This window comes from Hemicordylus capensis, chromosome 5 (assembly GCF_027244095.1).
Source record: "Hemicordylus capensis ecotype Gifberg chromosome 5, rHemCap1.1.pri, whole genome shotgun sequence".
NCBI lineage: Eukaryota > Metazoa > Chordata > Lepidosauria > Squamata > Cordylidae > Hemicordylus > Hemicordylus capensis.
In genome coordinates this window covers 13,662,273-13,682,242 of record NC_069661.1, presented here as the reverse complement: position 1 = coordinate 13,682,242, position 19,970 = coordinate 13,662,273, and the positions used below count along the sequence as shown (strand labels likewise).

General features: G+C 45.3%; 2 protein-coding genes across 3 annotated transcripts in view; one reads left to right on the top strand and one right to left on the bottom strand.

Annotated features, from left to right (window-relative positions):
* The window catches only part of FAM47E (family with sequence similarity 47 member E), a 61,784-nt gene extending 59,402 nt beyond the window's left edge, over window positions 1-2,382 (bottom strand). Inside the window, exon 1 of the mRNA XM_053255425.1 lies at window positions 2,367-2,382. The gene's annotated coding sequence lies outside the window, so the exon portion shown is untranslated. The remainder of the gene's footprint in view (window positions 1-2,366) is intronic.
* A 7,795-nt stretch (window positions 2,383-10,177) lies between these two features.
* SCARB2 (scavenger receptor class B member 2) overlaps window positions 10,178-19,970 on the top strand; it is a 52,536-nt gene continuing 42,743 nt past the window's right edge. The window contains exon 1 of one of the 2 annotated variants that reach the window (XM_053254853.1): window positions 10,178-10,714. In XM_053254853.1, coding sequence (XP_053110828.1) covers window positions 10,598-10,714 — 117 coding nt within the window. In that variant the 5' untranslated portion in view covers window positions 10,178-10,597. The remainder of the gene's footprint in view (window positions 10,715-19,970) is intronic. The other variant, XM_053254852.1, reaches the window with a different exon arrangement.

Genomic DNA, 19,970 nt, shown 5'->3' with positions numbered 1-19,970 from the left:
TCTGGAAGGCCCACTAGCAAGACATGAAGGCAAATAGCCATCTTCTGGTGTTGCTTCCAGGCAGGCAACTGGTATTCAAAGGGAGAATGCTGGAGGAAAAGGGAGAATGCTGGAGGAAGCATATCGCCATTATGGTTAGTAGACACTGATGGACTTGTCCTCCATGAATTTGTCCAGTACCCTTAACGACATGCAGTGGAGAAGACATGCAATGGTATTTCAACAGTTGCCAGCTTATGAGAGTTCAGGTGTGATATCATCCAATATCAAAACACAGGAGACGCCAACAAACCCAAAGCTCTTGAAACTGGATTTTAAGGTACAATTTCACATTCAGAATCAAATATTTGTATTTGAAATTTGACATGTTGATGTATTGAATTTAAAGCTTTGAAATATTGTGTTTCAGCTCTTCTGTGAGCCCACCCATCATCAGGAAGGTGGGGAGGGACCCTTTACTCATAGGAAGCTACCATATACTGAGTCAGACCATTGATCTATCTACCTCAGTATTGTCTATACAGACTGGCAGCGGCTTCTCCAAGGTAGCAGGCAGGAATCTCTCTCAGTCCTATCTTGGAGATGCTGCCAGGGAGGGAACTTGGAACCTTCTGCTCTTCCCAGAGCGGCTCCATCCCTTAAAGGGAATATCTTACAGTGCTCACACTTATAGTCTCCCATTCATATGCAACCAGGGTGGACCCTGCTTAGCTAAGGGGACAAGTCATGCTTGCTACCACAAGGTCAGCTTTCCCATGTGTTACTATCAATGTTTTGCTTTGAAAAGTTTTATTACAATCATTGATCAGTTATATATACAAACAGATGATACTGCATTCAGGTAAGAATTAAATCATACAGAAACACCAACATAGAAGCCTCTTGTAGCAGCATCTAAAAGGAAGGGCTAGAAATTAACTGTTGACAGATCTTAACAGCAGCTGCACAAAATTTGGCAACCTTGTAGGTGGTAGAACGTTTCTTATCTGCAAGAAGGAGTGTGGCGTAAAATTCAGCGGTCTGGCTGGGAAAGTGTGATAGTGAGGGAGAAATAAGACTGCACCAGCTATCATTATAAAAAGGACAAAACAGAAGCACATGATGGACAGAGAATAGCACCACAGGGTACATAAGCACTCTGCAGTCAGCTGCAAACTGAATTAAAATTGTGGTCCTCCTCTCACTGTTTTGAAGTAGATGTGCTCTCCAGCACTATGGTAGCAGCACAGCAGGGGAGCACACAGCTGATATTCTGAACAGCTCATTAAATCATTCAGACCTTTCCTATTGTCAAATAAGTCAGCTGCAAAGAGGTGCAAGTGTATGTGGCTCCCATCAGGCCGAATGGGTGCACTGTGGCAGTGGCACTGTGGCAAGAGGCAAAATAAGCTGGAGCATATTTCAGTACCAACAACTCAAGGTTATGGGTTATGGCACCACTCCTGTGTTAGAGCCCTAGAATCCAGATCCATTCACTTCTGCAGTGCTTTGCCAGAGAGCCCAATACAGGTGAAACTCGGAAAATTAGAATATCGTGCAAAAGTCCATTAATTTAAGTAATGCAAATTAAAAGGTGAAACTGATATATGAGACAGACGCATTACATGCAAAGCGAGATAAGTCAAGCCTTAATTTGTTATAATTGTGATGATCATGGCGTACAGCTCATGAAAACCCCAAATCCACAATCTCAGAAAATTAGAATATTACATGGAACCAAGAAGACAAGGATTGAAGAATAGAACAATATCGGACCTCTGAAAAGTATAAGTATGCATATGCATTCAGTACTTGGTTTGGGCCCCTTTTGCAGCAATTACTGCCTCAATGCGGTGTGGCATGGATGCTATCAGCCTGTGGCACTGATTAGGTATTATGGAAGACCAGGATGCTTCATTAGCGGCCTTCAGCAATTCTGCATTGTTTGGTCTCATGTCTCTCATCCTTCTCTTGGCAATGCCCCATAGATTCTCTATGGGGTCAGGTCAGGCGAGTTTGCTGGCCAATCAAACACAGTACACTGTATACTTTTCAGAGGTCCGATATTTTTCTATACTTCAATCCTTGTCTTATTGGTTCCATGTAATATTCTAATTTTCTGAGATTGTGGATTTGGGGTTTTCATGAGCTGTATGCCATGATCATCACAATTATAACAAATTAAGGCTTGACTTGTCTCGCTTTGCATGTAATGGGTCTGTCTCATATATCAGTTTCACCTTTTAATTTGCATTACTGAAATTAATGGACTTTTGCACGATATTCTAATTTTCCGAGTTTCACCTGTAGTTCCTTCCATGTTTAGAGGTTCACATCAAATGCAAGCAACTTGTGTCAATGTGAAGGATGAATATATTGTTGCTTACTTCCACCCTGCTGTCTATTCCTTCCACACAGCGAGCATTTCTTGAAGTCTTTTGCCTTCTGTTGAGAGAGAGAGAGAGAGAGAGAGAGAGAGAGAGAGAGAGAGCTCTCTGTCTCATAGGATAGGGCTTCTCAACCTTGGATCCTCAGATGTTGTTGGACTATGATTCCAACTGTTATAAAACCCTGGTTTATAACACTCACTTTTCTTTAATAGGAGAAAATGAATTTCCACCAGGAAGTTTTACGCACAGCAGTTTTACCGTGAGGTTTTTGCTTTTGACTCGCATCTCCTCCAGAATGGAGGGTGCAAGTACACATATCAGCCAGGTTTCCCCCAAAGTCCCTGCAAGTTATTGGGGTACAGTCCACACATGCAATTCGGGTTTTCCACTGTGCCCGAGTGTAGCCCAATTTACATCCAGAGTAAAAAAAACTCCACTATTTTTAGTGGTTTTTTGAGACAGCTTTAAGTATGCAGTAAAGCCTTCTGGTAAACCTGCAGTAAAATCTGTGTGCGTAAAACTTCCGGGATAATAAGACCGGAAAGAAGCAGAAATGCAAGTCCAGCTCCCATCCCCCAACTCTACCTTTGCAGAGATTAAACCACATAATCCCAACAGATAATCTGTACTTTTAATGCTGCTGTGGAAAAGGGAATTTTTACTAGTGCATCTTGCCACATTAATAGTACCGTGGGGAAATTAAAAAATGTATCAACTGAAATCCCATTCCTACACAACTAAGCATGAAAGATACAGGAGCAGGGGCATAACAAGGCTGGAGTGGGCCCAGAGACAAAATTTTAAAATGGGCCCCTCGCTGATACACACACACAAGAAGGGAGGCAGGCAGGGAGGGTCAAGAGACAGAGACAGAGAGATACTAGCCAGGTCGAAGGAAGAAATACGAAGGAAGGATCATAATGAAGGAAGCTCTGTGGGTTTTGGGGAGTCATGTGACTTGCCTCTGGGGGGCCCCTCAAGGCGTGGGGGCCCCCAGGCAGCTGCCTCGCCTTGCCTAATAGTAGTTACGCCCCTGTACAGGAGCACCTGAATCAGGCATCCAATTCACCCTAAATCCTAACCACAGTAAACTAAAAGCAGTGTAAGCAGGGCTGGGGATGTTGAATTAACCAACAAAGTTGACAGCTCCAGCTGATCCCAGCTAGTAAGCCAAACCATATATTTTATTTGAAATCAAAACATCCCCTCTTAGGTAATCTTATCTGTAAGAACATTGTTTCCTAACCCTGAAGATGACCCAATATCAGAAGGTACCAGAATGTTTGCACCCTGCTAAAAACAACAGTTAAATTGCTGTACTCAATTAATCTAAATCATGCACCAAGAAAAGCCATATCCTATGCTTTAAATAACATATGTACATTTGCAACATTTCTCTTATTTTACACAATACAGTCTGCAATGTTTAATGTGTTGCTTTATTTATAATGGTTTGACATTGGGATGAGCAAGGAACTATTCAGGGTCCTCCTGAAGCCCCATTCTCAAAAACTGAAAATCTTGCTCAGCTATCTTTCTAGCTTCTGAAAACATAGGAGATATCACATCAATGTTTTAGGTATATTTGATGGGGGTTTGCTTTCAAAAATATAAATAAAGTTAAAAACGAACCTAAGAGGAACCATTTTGTGTATTCCTTACATAAAGAGTATCTATTTTTGCTGACAGCAGCAGTTGTGGTTTTGCACTCTGTACATGGCCTTCACTCCACTGCCTCACCAAAACAATGATGTCACCTGACTATTGTTTTGTATTGGGAAGAGGGAAGAAACTGAAAACCCCTTTAACAAAGGCCTGAAATGGTGTGTTGGTGCAGAGAGTGGAAAGATCTTGAAAGAATACTAAAGCAGTTTCAAAGACATCTGGAACAGAGAAGTCAACCTTGCAAGCTTTTCTCTAGCAAGCTTTCCAAGAGAGAGTGAAAAATAGATTTTTGTTTTGAAGCTTGTTTTATTATCTTTTGCAACATTTGATTTTTGCCTTGTTACTGCTTTTGTAATTGAAAACCTCTTTTTGAAGCTATGTACCTTGACATCATGTCAATGCTCGAGTTTTGTATCCTGTGTGCAACTTTTCTTTGTGTAATTGGCCTAATACCAATGCTTAATTGTTAATTGAGTTGTTTGTTAATTGGCAAATAAAGAGACCTTTGAGAACAGAAGCCACCACTTTCTTCACTTGCCTGAACTGTCCTTGGATTAGTTTAGCCTAATACCACAGGCGTTCATTTTGCTTGGAGAGGAAAGCTTAAGTTGAGATAAAGTATACATTTTTCACAGGCAGATATCTCTCCCAAGCAGAAGCAGCTGTATGCAACTCCAGCATCAGTCAGTCCACACACATCTTCGAGCATATATTCACAGTTATAAAAGCTAGAAATGTTTGTTGTTTTGTTTAAGTGAAGGCAAGAATTCTCAGGAAGCGGAATTTTGTGCCCAGTACCACATTCTGCATTTTTCTGGTGCTCTTGGAATTGCTGCATAGACACAGTATGGCACTGTGGTCACTGTTCCCTAAAGGGTCGATGACACTGACATCACGCACAAGGTCCTGGGTGTCACTCAGAATTAGGGTCCAAGGTCGCCTTCTCTCTGGTCGGTTCCATGACCAACTGTTCTAAGGCACAGTCATTTAGCGTATCTGGAAATTTGACCTCTTTGTCCTGACTTGAATGTGAATTTACCCAGTATATGTGTGGGTAGTTGAAATCACCCATAATTACAGCCCTGCCTCTCCTTGATGCCTCCCTGATTTCCTCCTGCAACTCCCAGTCACTGTCGGCATTTTGATCCGGAGGGCGATAGCATGTCCCCAGTAGCATGATTCCTTTCCGGCCTTGTATAGTCACCCACAGGGTTTCTGTGGAGGACTCCAGTCCACCTAGGTTTTCTAGCTTGTTAGATTCTATCCCTTCTTTAACATACAGTGCTACCCCTCCTCCAAGGCGCCCCTCCCTGTCCTTCCTATAGAGTTTATACCCAGGAATAACAGTGTTCCACCGGTTCTCACTGTTCCACCATGTTTCTGTTATGCCCACTATGTCTATTTCTGCATTAGCAACCAAGCACTCCAGCTCACCCATCTTGGCTTGGAGGCTTCTGGCATTGGCATACAAGCACCTATACATTGAATCTTTCCCCTGATGTATGCTATTCCTTTGACTCTTTGACCTGCTGGCACAGCCTCCCGTCTGCTCTTTATGCAGTTCTGCTCCGTCCCCATCTGTTTTATTTGAATTCTTTGCAGTCTCACACTTTAAAGGATGGCTTTTGCCAAACGGGATACTGCCCAGCTCCCATCGGCTGTTCCCCAGGTGTCATTTTAAAAGCTGCTCTGCAACCTTTTTTATTTTAAGCGCCAATGTACACATACATTGCTGTGAATTAAACTTCTAAGTTTGCATCATCAGATCTAGGTGTGACTCCCAGGGATCTCACCAACATAATGGCTTCCCTAACCTTGGGCATATGATCACTACCCTTCCACCCTCATTCCCCCCCTTTGAAAAATGGAAATAAGTTTGCAAGCCTAGGCAGATTTATTTGGAGGTAAGCCTCACTGAGCTCAGTGGAACTTGCATCCGATTCAGATTTAGTTGCACAATCCTGTGGCAAGTACAAATTAGACAAAGATCTAAAATGGCCTGTAAATGGTCTGCTAACTGGGCAAAGAGGTACCTTTTTAATGTGGTGATTCTCTTTATTTAGCAGGAGTAACTGGCCTGATCCACCCCTAGCATAGCACCTCCAGTGACTGTTGCTGGTGTCCATCTTGTGTTTCTTTTTGGATTGTGAGCCCTTTGGGGACAGGGATCCATCGTATGTATATATGTATGTATGTATGTATGTATGTATGTATGTATGATTTCTCTATATAAACCACTTTGGAAACTTTCATTGAAAAGTGGTATATAAAAATTTGTTGTTTGTTGGATTACGATACACTAAAAATATGCTATATGAGTGATGTTACTCCAAAAATAACAAAAAGCACCACTGATTTTGGTTCTGTTGCTCTGGGAATTTTTGCTAGCGGACCTGAAAGTTGTGCTTAGATATTTTGTGGAGCAAAATTAATCAAAGGGCTATGTCCAGGATCTGGGGGCCTTTGGGTAAATCACCCTCGTTGGGTCCCCTTAACCAGGAACATGCAGGGCATGCAAGCTAAGAAGCCCCCCCCCCCACTCTTTTGAGCTTCTTTGATGCCTCAAACAAAATGAGAATTATAGTATTATTGGGGAGGTATTGGGGAGGTGGGCCTTTGCCAGACTTTGTCAATAACTTTTTATTCAATTTTTCCAGAACATAAAACACACACACACACAGACAGAAAAAATAAAATAAAATAAAATAATAAAAAAGACTTCCATCTCATCATTAGAACAAGTATCAATTACAATACCCAAGTCTTGCCTATAACTTCATTGTTCTCCCCCCATTAAATCATACAAAAATCAGCTCTAGGGCATTTTAAAAACATTTTTGTTACCACTCAAAAGCATGATACAAATCAATTTTATAATATGTTTTTAGGCAAATAAGAAGGGGGTCCCACTCCCTTTTAAATGCTTCAAATTTACTGTATTTCTTAATAGCTTTGCCATTTCTGCCAGCTCTAGTACTTTAAATATCCAATCTTCTTTACTCGGACAATAGATATCTTTCAATTTGTATGCAAATGTCACTCTTGCTGCTGCTGTTAAATACATAAAAAGGATCCAATATTTCCTAGGCAGTGAGCTGTTATCAGTGCCTAGTAATATTGTTTCTGGGCTCTTAAGGAAGGTCATTGTAAACACTTTCTTAAGCTTATTGTATATCAAATTCCAACAACCTTTAGACTTATTACAAGTCCACCATAAATGTATATAGGAACCCTCCTCCTTTTTACACTTCCAACATTTGTTTGACATGTTCTTGTACATTAAAGCCAGCTTCAGGCCTTTGCCAGACTTTGGACCTCCTAAAAATACCCAACCTGAATCATGACCCTTTGGAGCAAACAGATTCTACCTCAGAGCTGCACAACTTTCACCCTCCAGCTGTTTTTGAACTACAACGCCTATCATCCTTGACTAGCGGCCACTGTGGCTGGGGATGATGGGAGTTGTAGTCCAACTACAGCTGGAGGGCTGCAGTTCTGCAGGGCTGCCCTGCCTGAATGTCTTGGACCACCTGAGGCTTCAGAAGCTGGAGCTGCAGCAACAGATAGAGTGCTTCCATTTGTTGACTTTTTGAGTTTATTATTGCATTTTTCAAAATGAACACTCACATTTCCCAGTTTGTTGTTCTAGAGAGTGCAAGAAAATGACAGCTGGATAGGCTGCCCACATGAATGAAACCTAACAAATATGTTTAGTATTTTAAAATTCTATTTAAATAGTATCTCTTATAGGGGTATTCTAATGTTACACTGCCTCAGTTACCCCACTTCCCCAAGCAGTGAGAAGTTTCAGGGGTTTGTAGCTTGGATTCTGAAGCTTGGATTTTGTACCTTGGATTTTATTTATTATTAATTTAACATATTTTTATACCACCCAAAACCTGTGTCTGGCCAGTTTAAAATTAACACTAAAATCATTTAAAACCAACATTAAAAAGGAAAACCATGAATCTAATTACAAACCTATCCTCGGAAGGAGTCACTGACTGCAGACTGACGGCATCATTGCAACATTTGGTTTGTTTTTACAAACGTACAGGCTGAGTCTTGCATGGATTTTGGAAGCCAACAAATTAGTGGAGCCAGCAGCAGATTACATCAGAGAGGCCGAACTCTGCATTTTGAGAGCCTCCTCCTTTCTGTCTTGGCTACCCCATTCCAGGCTCTCTCTAAAATCCTTCTGTGAATCTCTCACCTAGCAGCTATCCCACCCAGAGCCTTGGGATGGATAGGACAGTAAAGAAATTTAATTAAAATAATCATATATTATCCTTTTTTCACTCACTTCCACACCTCCCAGGGACTGGGGATATGTAATTACATAATTCTACCCCATCCCAAAAGTCTCTGTGAGGAAGCAGGAAGTATGTGACTTTCACAGATTTCCCAATGGAGGTCTTCTCTAGGATGGCAGCCATTCAGGATCATTAACAAACCATTTAAGGAACACAGGAACACAGGCAGCTACCTTATGCTGAGTCAGACCATTGGCTCATCTAGCTCATTATTGAGGAGATTCTCATGATCCACCAAAAGCGGGCTAAGGGAGCCTAGCCCGCTTTTGGAGGATTGTGTGCTGCCACGGGAGTACTCATCCCTCCCGTCGCATTACCCCCACCGGCGCTCTGTTATCTTTAAGCCCATCGGGGCAGCAGCGTTCCTCCCTGCCGCCCCATTTCCCCGCTGGCCGGAAGTAGCGAGTGTGCGCTTGTCGTGCGCGTGCACGGCAGACAGGCGTGTCCATGCAACCGGCGCATGCGTGCTCGCTACTTCCGGCCACCTCCGGCCGAGGGGGGAAACAGGGCAGCAGGGAGGAACGCTGCCGCCCCGAGGGGCTTAAAGATAACAGAGCGCCGGCGGGGGAAATGCGGCGGGAGGGGTGAGTACACCCTCCCCCGCCCTTAAAATACTATCCCCGCTGGCGTCGTTATTCGTGCACATCCCTATCTGATTGTGTATTGCCATGGTGTGACTCCGCGGCGCGGCAACACACGAGGAGACCCCAACCAGGAGACTGCAAGCAGTCGCCCTGCCTCAGGAGTCTCTCTGGGATGAGAGAGACCTGTTCATCCTGGAATTTCCGGGGGCCATACGGCCCCCGATCCCTGCAGCCCCCGCCGGCTCCGTGATGGAGCCAGCAGTCATGTGGGCGGCCTATCCAGCTGCCCAGGGCTGTCTGGGGATTGTCTGCAGGGAGAGCGGGCTAAGCCTGCTCTCCCCGCAAACCCTCTTAAGGTGGGTCACAAACCCTCTTAAGGTGATCATGAGACTTACCTCATTGTCTACTACACATATTGGCAGTGGTTCTCCAGGGTTTCAGGCAGGACAGGACTCTTTCCCAAACCTACCTGGAGATGCTGCTGGAGACTGAATCTGAATCTAGGGACTGAATCTGAATCAAAGCAGATGCTCTTCCACTTGATTATGGCCCCATCCGTGATACAGCCCCTGGCACACGTGATTAGGAAGGGGATGTGTCAAGAGCGAGCCCATGGTGAGATCTTCCATGAATGTCCCAATGCTCCCTGTTCATTCTTGGTGGGGGGTTGGTGTTCATTCAGAAAACACCTATATATGCACTCCAAGTATTTGTTTAAACAAGGTACAGCCTGTGACAATTCATGCTCTTGGTGTGCTGTTTGCATGATGTCACTGACCTAAGAGCATCTGCAGGGGTTGCATTGTCTGGACTGGCCCCAGGTTGGCCTCCCTCCTGGCTCATTAACAAGTGATTTAGTCACAAAAGGATTTCTAGCCAGCTAACTATTCCAAACCGGGAACCTGAAGAGCTTCACTGTGTTCCCTCCTTCAGTGTTTTTAAGAAACAACGGGAGACACATCTTTTTAGAGAGGCTTTTAAATATTTTATCGGCTGCTTATATCCGGTACATTTCTTAGTGCTTAGCTTTTTACTGATAACTTTTAATTTCAAAATTAAAAGAGCGGCGGCGGGGGGGGGGAGTAAGTACTAACCCCCCCCCGCCCTTAAAGCCACCCTTCAGCTCTGAGCTTTATGAAACCCCCCTAGTCCTAGACGCCCCAAACCTAGTCCCCACTGCACAAAATGCGGTGCAGCTGCATATTCGCGTAAGCTCTGCCGCCGGGGCCTCGGGCTTGTCGTGGGCGACCAGCTGACGGTCTGGCTAAACAAGCGCTGAGCTCATCCGGGCAGGCGCAGCACCGTCACGGCCCGTCGCCAGACTCTCCTCCGGAGGCTTCTGGGCAGGGCAGCCTCTCCCTCGCGGCGAATCCTCCCCTTTCTTTGGAAACCGCAACTGAGTGGCGTCGGCGTCTTGCTTCCCCCGAGCAAACCTGCCTTCCCTCCGCCTCTTTGCGAGCCCAGGCGGTGCTCCGGCGAAAAAGGCCAAGAGGCGCCGCCTCTGCTCCGCAGGGAGCGCCCATTCGGACGCAGCTGGCCGCGAGAGGACGCGCCGCCTGGCTCGGCTCGCTGCTTCTCTCTGCCCGGTGGACTAGGCGGGTGCATCAGGCAAGTCTCCAGCTTTCGGCCTAGCTGCTGTCGCTTCGCCGGTCCCCTCCCCGCAGTCATGAGGAAGCTGTGCCTTGGCACCGTCGGGGTGCTGGCGATGACTCTGCTCATTGCCAGCATCGCCCTCCTGGTGGCCCGCGTCCTGCAGAAAGCCGTGGATCTTCAGGTCAAAGAGGTGAGAGAGAGCATCTCCCGGGTTGGGGCGCGCGTGTGCTGGTGGTGTTCAGACGTTACGGCTGAGAACGGGAGCGCCCTGGCCTCGGGGTAGGGGAGCAGGACGCGCTTCGTTGCTTAAAAATAAAATAGAACGATGATTCCCTGAAGATTCTTCCATAGGGTTGCGCCCCCCCCCCCCCGCCCCAATATTTCTCACAACATCAAGCCCTTAAAATCTCCAGAATTGCTTGCAATCCTAGTCTGGGAATTAGTGCTGATTCTTGGAGACTCCCGCAGTCCAATTCTGGAGAGGTTGGAGCCATATCGATCTATTTGTCTATTTCTTTTGCAAGCTTCATGATTCTGCTTTTGTGCAATAAAGGGGCATACAACCTAAAACCAAAACAGACAGCAATAAAAGACAACACAAATAGATCATATTTTTTAAAAAATAAGTTTACAAGGTCCCTCTCCCTTTTTCTTGTCCCAATTTGTGTGTGTATGTGTGTGTGAACACTTTTGCAACTTGTCTCTCTTGCACAGAACCCTTTCATTTCTCTGCAGGAGTATCGCACATATTGCAATACACCCCCACTCAAACCAGTTTTTACTACTTTCAGACTGCAGTTTTGCACACACTTACCTGCGAGTAAGTAAGCCCAACTGACCATAGCGGACTTCTGAATAAATCTATGTAGGATTGCTCTCTCTGCATGTTTGCAACCACTTTTTTGGGCTTCATACAAGAAGTTGGCTTTGTATTGACAGATTCTGAAACTTAACTGTAAAGGAGTTCTTTAAAAAGAAACCCAACATTTCCCCATCAAAACTACATCTCAGCAACTTGCTGTTTCTGAGTAAAAAAAACTGGGATAATCCTCTCCACTGGGCAAAATGATTGTGCCAGAGAAGTAACTAAAACACATGAAATGAGCAGTGCATTTCAACAGGTGCTGCTTTTCACTATGCAGAACTTAATTTTGTGAGTCAGTATTTCTGTTCTCGAAGCCTTGTTCTTTAATCCTAATGCCTGCCTTGCATGTGTACCTTGTGTGATTTTTTTTTAAGCCCGGTTACTCACACATGACTGGAAGATTAATGTGTGGACTCTCTCCAGTGGTTGCTGCTGGTGTCTGGCTTGAGTTGCTTTTTAAATCGTAAGCCATTTGGGGACAGGAAGTCATTTTTATGTGTATTCCGCTTTGAAAACTTTTGCTGAAAAGCAGTATATAAATATGTGTAAATGCAGTGGCAGCTGGTGCTAGCGGTGGGAGGCACCTTTAAGTGTAAATTAGTAGGCGCTTACCTCCTATACCACTGCACCTGAAAGCTCTTCACAGCAGCAATGCGCTGCCCAGCACCTCCCGCAGTGGAGCATTGACTCCGCCACTCAGCTGGCCTTCGCACATGTGTGTGGAGGCGCCATGCAAATAGCCTCTGCCAGCTGAGAGGCGGAGCCTGCTAACTGAGCAACTAACTAACTGCTAACTAACCCCTGCTAACTGAGCAAAGATGCATCTTTTTAAAGTGGTGGTTCTCTTTATTTGGCCCTATCCAACCCCAGCACAGCATTCCTCCAGTGGCCGTTGCTGGTATCAACCTTATGTTTCTTTTTAGAATGTGAGCCCTTTGGGGACAGGGGACCATCTTATTTATGTATTATTTATTTTTCTATGCAAACCTCTTTGAGAACTTTGGTTGAAGGGTGGTATATAAATATCCATCATAGTAGTAGTAGCCTATCCTCCGGCATAGCAGGTGCTGTGTGGCACGTCTGGGAAGAGCTTTCAGGTGTGGCGGTATGGGAGGTAAGCACCTAGTAATTTACACTTAAAGTTGCCTTCTAGCCCCCCCCCCCGACAGCACCTGCACCAGCTGCCGCTGGTGTCGTCAACTTGTTCTTGCTTTGAACTTTAACCTGCCAGTCAAAAATACGTGTGTGAGTGAAGCACTAAGGTGATACGTGGCACGCGCTTGCATGGCACACTGGAGGTACCTAGAGTGCAGAGGTGTCGAGCCCAGTCAGAGGCAGCGGTGGTGGCTCTGGAGCTCCAGTTGGGAGCCTCTCTGGACCGAGGAGGAGGAGCAGAGGAATCTGGGGCTCAGGTGAAGGTGGTGAGATCTCTGGGGTGAGAGGTGAGGAGAGCAATTCAGTACTAGTGTGTAGGCTTGAGCCCGAAACATTTCGGCGGCCATTGAAAAGGCCGCCGAAACGTTTCGGGTGGTGGGGGCGATTCGGCGCCGGCGGGGGTAGGGCTTTAAGGGCGGGGGAGAGTGTACTCACCCCCCCCGCCGCATTTCCCCCTCCGGCGCTCTCGGAATTAGAAGCCCCTCGGGACGGCAGCGTTCCTCCCTGCCGTCCCGTCGCCCCCGTCGGCCGGAAGTGGCCGGAAGTCCCGTTTGCGCGTGCGCCCGTCATGCGCGCGCGCGGCCGTACGCGCGCGCGCATGACGGGCGCACGCGCGAACGGGACTTCCGGCCACTTCCGGCCGACGGGGGCGACGGGACGGCAGGGAGGAACGCTGCCGTCCCGAGGGGCTTCTAATTCCGAGAGCGCCGGAGGGGGAAATGCGGCGGGGGGGTGTGAGTACACTCTCCCCCGCCCTTAAAGCCCTACCCCCGCCGTGCCGAACAACCTTTCGTGCACATCCCTACTAGTGTGCAGATGCTCTGCGCTGGTCAAGCTAGTGAAAAGTATTGTATTTGAGGTGATGTTGAAAGTTCTGGGTCTGGTGTTTGAGCTGTGTACTTCAGCCATCAAGTGGTGGCTGTGTAGTCCTTGTGTGAACTGGCCCTATGTGAGCACATGCTGTGGTTACTTGTTGGTGTGGGAAAGGCACCCAGTACATGCTCAGTGGTACTGTTGTGTTCTTTAGTCACATATTCCTGGTATAGCATAGCAGTGTGTCACAGATGTGGTGTAGCAGATTTGGCGGTTAGGATCATGAACTGTAAACCAGAGGATGGTAGCCAAATTTCCCCTCAACCATGAACTCTCTAGGTGCCTTTAAACAACCCATAATTTTCCAGTTTCTATGCTACTATATACAGCACAGAATATATAGGCCATAATTTTCTAGTCTCTGTAATACTAATAATAATAGTACTGGTCACATTGCAGCGCTGTGGTAAAGACTATAAAGTTAATATATGAGCAAAACATTGAAGAACTCTATAGATATTATTATTGCGTTGACTCCAAGTTTTGTTACTGAACCTCACACAAAGTGTGAGTAGCCTAATTCAGGCATTATGATGTATGAGTATACAGATGTCCATACACTCATACATATGTTTGTGTGATTGATGGTACTTGTGTTCACTTTAAAAGTGAGTCTGATTATAGGCCCTTCTAATTCGTGGTACAGGTAGGAAATGTATTTCTGTACCTGCATACAACATAACATGTGAATGACTGTACCTGTGTACAGATCTGAACCTTTGCATGCTGTACACTCATTGTACAAGTGTTGAACATAACTTGTAAATGGGGTGTGTGTAGTAGCAAGCATTTTAACAGAGATCATTGGGTCCTATCATTGGCCAAATGGGTCTTATCACTGGCCAAGCTCAGATCTGGGAAATATAGTAGTAATACTAAATAATACTTTTGAGCATGTGGTGTGTGCTTTTCCCTCATCACTAAGTACCCGGCTTGCAAGTACATTTTTCTTTCTCCACTCCCCTCTCTGTCTCTAAAGCACCTGGCACAGGTCACAATCACACTCAGCCGCCTGGCGCAGTGCAGGCCAGTGGCGACCATGCTACCCAGAACAGACTAAAGAGGATTTGCGGGCCCTCGGGGTGTGGAGGCCCTGGACTTTGGCTCCAGAGTCCAGGGGTAAGAGCGCCACTAGTTGCAGAGTTCATTATTGTGAAGCCAACAGGGTATGATATCCAAATGGCAGCAGGAGAGAGGGACAAGCCACATTGTAGTCCATGAGCAAGATCCATAAATGCTGACCATCAGTACCATCACATAGAAAAAATGCTCCTACTGATTATGGGCACTGATAAGCCCCCTTGAGATGGAGAAGCTGTGATAAGCATTGTTACCCTTACAGTTTGCTGTGTGTCATCTCCCCTTCTTTATCCCTGTTACGGTAAAATTGCAATTACTTTTGCACAGAGGAAAGGGGGTAAGGGGTTAGAGTATAATGAAATGTACTCTTTTCATGGAGTAATCTTTGGTAGACATTTCTGCCAGTTTCCATTCCTCTGTCAGCATGAACAAAATGTTAGTCATTCTTGTGTGTCTTAAAAAATGTTTACAAGCTTTTAAAGCTCCATTGCAAATTTTGGCTGCTCGTCAGAATAATAAAAGCATGACACACGGAAAGCTGAGAGCACTGCAGTGCTATCTGGCCTATTTGCCATCTGTAGGGATGTAGAGTTTGTCAAAAATCAAAGTGAGCATTCGCCCCCCAGATAGTGCTCAAGATCTATAATAACCCAGGACAATGCTGCTGGTAGGATTTACAGGACCCAGAAAATATGGGAGAGAATTAGTTAAGTCTCTGATCTCCAGAGGAGAAGTAACACCAGAATCCAGGAACAGAAAACAGTGTCTTAAAGGACTGGGGTGGCGTTGGTAGCACCTAGACTGGTACCTTGGGTGTTTATTTCTCAGCTGGTGCCTCTGACTGCATTTGGCATTCTGTCTTTGGAAATAATAATAATAATAATAATAATAATACATTTATATCCTGCACTTCCTCCAAGGAGCCCAGAGCAGCGTACTACATACTTAAGTTTCTCTTTCACAACAACCCTGTGAAGTAGGCTAGGCTGAAAGAGAAGTGACTGGCCCAGAGTCACCCAGCAAGTATCATGGCTGAATAGGGATTTGAATTCGGGTCTCCCTGGTCCTAGTCCAGCACTCTAACCAGTACACATTCTTTCTAAGCATCAAGGCTTTGGGAAGTTATGAGCAGGTGAGACTTGTGAAAGAGCCCACAGGCCCAATAACGACAAGACATGTGTGTTTGGATGAACCAGGGCCACTTTATTAATTATTATTACAATGACCTGCAACAAGGAACAATAATTAGAGTGTGGGTAGCCAGAGGTTGCCGGTTCAAATCCCCACTGATATGTTACCCAGACTATGGGAAATACCTGTATTAGGCAGCGGCGATATAGGAAGATGCTGAAAAGCACCATCTCATACTGCGTGGGAGGAGGCAATGGTCAAGCCTTCCTGTTTTCTACCAAAGACATCCACAGGGCTCTGTGGGCGCCAGGAGTTGACACCGACTCGACAGCACCCTTTACCTTACCCCCTCTATGGATCAGCCTCATAAGGAGGACTGCCCACAACTGGGCAAAAGACTGGGTCTTAATTCAGCCGGGCACCAAGTCCAAATATCATAACCACCACGAGGTGTTAACCTCGCTGCGGGGAGGCCAACCAGCCTCACCCACCCAGGCCACAAAACCCTTGAGTGGTGGGTGCCAGCCAGCCTCCGAGTAGGGGCGGATCCCAGCCCAAGGGATCCTGCACGGGCTGTTCTCGGCTTGCCTACTCTCCTTAGATGGTTTTCCAATCAGACAACGATTAAGACAACCTGTACCAACCCACGCTCTCTGGCAAGGTGACCAAACAGTCAAGAATGACAACCCTACACATAAATTCAGTGAGAAGTAGGCGAAAAAAGGCCACACCAGGCCCAATAAGATGTGACCCCCCCAAATCCTACTTGGCCCCAAAAGGCGACCAGGTAACCTTCACTGAAATGGGACAGGTGCTTTGCCCTCAGGGTGACTGAGGGAGATTTAAAGGCAGCCAGCCGCTATGTAGCCACTCCCTCACTCCCATTGGACGGCCTGAGGCATGTGCCAAGGGAGCCAAGATGGCGGCTCTCATGTCTGCCTCAAGGGCTGGGAGCACAGCTCCACCCACCTGCCCGCCACATAAGCCAAATATGGCGACAGGGAGTGGTCTTTCCTCCCCGATGGCTGAACTAAGCAAGATTCCAATTTTGCTTCACAGTCAGTTGGGTGGAGGGGAGGAAGAGGGAGACCCAGGAAGGGACAGACAGCAATGGCAATTTCTCCTGCTGCATGTGCATTCTTAAAGGTGAAGAAGCAATTTCTGGATTACAGCATGGCAAACCTAGGAGGAATTTGCTTAGCAAGTTTACTACTGCCTCTAATGTTCTCTTCTTGTCCCCAGAGATGTGGGTTTTCTGGAAAAATTTGAATTGAGAAAAATATTCATGCAAATTTTCCCTCATTTGCATTCATTTGTTTCTCAGAAAGGTTACTGAACACATTTTCCTGATGCCGTAAATAGATTGTGATCTGATTTGGCATGTTATTTGACCCATTTATACAGTTAAAAAACAATACCACACCACCTCCATATTAACCTCCCCTCACTGCATCTCAATAGCTTTTCAAATGGCCGAGTAGAATTTTTAGAAATGAATTTTTTTTCCACACCACCTCTCTGATTGTGCCCCATAGTATTCATCATGTGCGTTGTTCTGTGGGAACCTTTGTGCATGGGTAGTTTTCCATTTTAGCAAATTGACAAAAGGTGTGGTTTTACAGAGGTGTAGTTATTAACTCTGTGATCATGTGCACATGGGTGCCTGGGGTGGCAAGAGGATTGAGCCAGCCCCATTGAATTCAATGTGGTTTATTCCCAGATGAGTGACGATAGGATTGTAATCATCTCTTCTTTCCCCACATCCCTGGAAAAACTCCTTCGGACTCCCATGCTTGTACATTCTGTTGATGCAGTATGAAACCAGGGAAAGCAGGTTTGCATTGGCAACCATGCTGCAGAGGCAACATATGCGTTAAGCCATTGAAACTTAATATTCAGCGGCAAACACAGATCTGGAATGCTTCCCTGCTACAAAGTGGTAATAGTCCATGAGCCAGGCACATAGATCTGGGCCATCAGTGCCATCTCAGGGGCCAAATGTTCATAATGATTTTTGCAGCATCTACCACCCTAGGGATGGAAAATAGTGATAGCATTGTTGCATCGACAGCTTTTTCTGTGTTTTCACCTCTTCTTTATTCCAACCTCAAAATGATTAGGGTAAAATTGCAGTCATTTTTGCACAGAGAGAAGGGTTAGGGGTGACAATGAACAAACGTGTACTCTCTCCATGGAATATTCTTTGGAGGACATGCCTACCAATTTCATTTCTATTCTTCTGACAACATTGATGAACTGTTATGATGGTTGTTGTTGGTTGTTGTATTTCTGTGCCACCTGATATAGAAATTTCCAAGTGGTGTACAAGTTAAAATATAACACAAAAACAATATAAAACAGTTAAAATTCATAAAACAGATAAAAATCTTAATGAATAAAAGCACGTTAAAATTTCAATTAAAAACCTGGGGAAACCGGTACATCTTCAGGGTCCTCCTAAAAGCCAAAGAGAAGGAGATGCTCTTATTTCAGCAGGGAGCACATTCCAAAGCTCCGGGGGAGCCACAGAGAAGGCCAGGTCCCGAGTCAAAACCATATTAGTTGGCGGCAACTGTAACCGGACCTCTCCAGATGATCTCAAGTGGTGACAGGGTTCGTGGCAGAGAACATGCTCTCTTAAGTACCCTGGACCTAAGCCGTTGAGGACTTTATAGGTAATAACCAGCACTTTGTATTTCATTCAGAAACATATTGGTAGCCAGTGCCGTTCTTTCAAAGTCGGTGTTATATGGTCCCTTCAGATAAACCCAGAGACCAATCTGGCTGCTGCATTCTGTACCAATTGTAGTTTCCAAACTACGTACAAAGGCAGCCCCGTGTAGAATGCATTACAGTTGTCAAGCCTAGAGGTTACCAGCATATGTACCATTGTTTTAAGGTCATTTGTCTCCAGAAAAGGACGTATCTGGTTATTTATTTATTCATTCATTCATTCATTCATTCATTCATTCGATTTCTATACTGCCCTTCCAGAAATGGCTCAGGGTGGTTTACACAGAGAAATAACAAATAATAAGATGGATATCTGTCCCCAAAAGGCTCAGAATCTAAAAAGAAACACAAGATAGACACCAGCAACAGTCACTGGAGGTACTGTGCTGGGGGTGGATGGGGCCAGTATCGGCTGAAGCTGATAAAGAGCACTCCTAGACACTGCCTCAGCCTGAGAAACCAGAGAATGTTTAGGACACAAAGCACTCCCTTCTTGTTAGTAAATCTTTTAAAAGCTTTTAAACATCATTGCAAATTTGGCCACTGCAAGCCTAATGGTCAGGATAATAAAAGCTTGGTAACGCACGGAAGTCTAAAAGTATTGCAATGTGAATACCTGTTTACCATCCCTAGGGGTGTAGACCTTGTCAGAAACGACAGTGAGCATTTGTCCCTTCCAGTGGTATCGAACACCCCCATTGGCTCATGTACTGTATAACAAGGAAGGCGGTGATTTGCATGGGAGACACAGTCATGTGTGTACTCTATGCATACTGTATTTACCCAAACAGAATACAACTCTGAATTTAAGATGACCCCTTGATTTCTAGCATCAAGGAACTTGGAAAAAACTAGTGAGGAAATACAGTAATGTGTGTTCCTTTTATTCTTCCTGTCCTCTGGTTTGGTCTAACTAGGATTCCAAGATAAATGTTTAAACGTGTGTGTGTGTGTGTGTGTGTGTGTGTGCGCGCGCGCACACATGACTTATCACCTCCATTTCTCAAATCTCTGCCTCCATTTTGTGGCACAGAAATGGTGGCTTGCTCCTTCCTATCCTATAAGATGTGGGTTCTCAAACTTGGGTCCATCCCCAGATGATGTTGGACTACAACTCCTATAATCTCCAGCCACAATGGCCTGGCCATGTGGCTGGGGATTATGGGAGTTGTAGTGCAACATCTGGGGACGGACTCAAGTTTGAGAACCCCTGCTATAAAAGCTAGCTACAAATTTACTTGCTGTTGCTCAACAATGCCTTGTCCAGTTATGGAGGTCAGCTTGCTTACTCTAATTCATTGGTTGCATTGGTCCTAGGACTTTCTAAATGTGAACAAATTGAACAGTTCTTGTAGCAAGAGCTCAAAAGAGAATGCTCTGGGGACATGTGTTTATACTGATGTGAACAAACAGATGTTTGTCATTTCCGAAATGTACAATACTATTTATTTATCGCATTAATGTCCCATTTATTGTTGTTTGTTTTAGTCTCTTCACCATTATGTTCAGGAATATTGGCCTGTAGGAAGGAAAAAGATGAAATGTTAATTTGCTGCTAGCCATAGTCCAGATCAGCATAATGGCCCACACATTTAGTGGATGGCTTTTT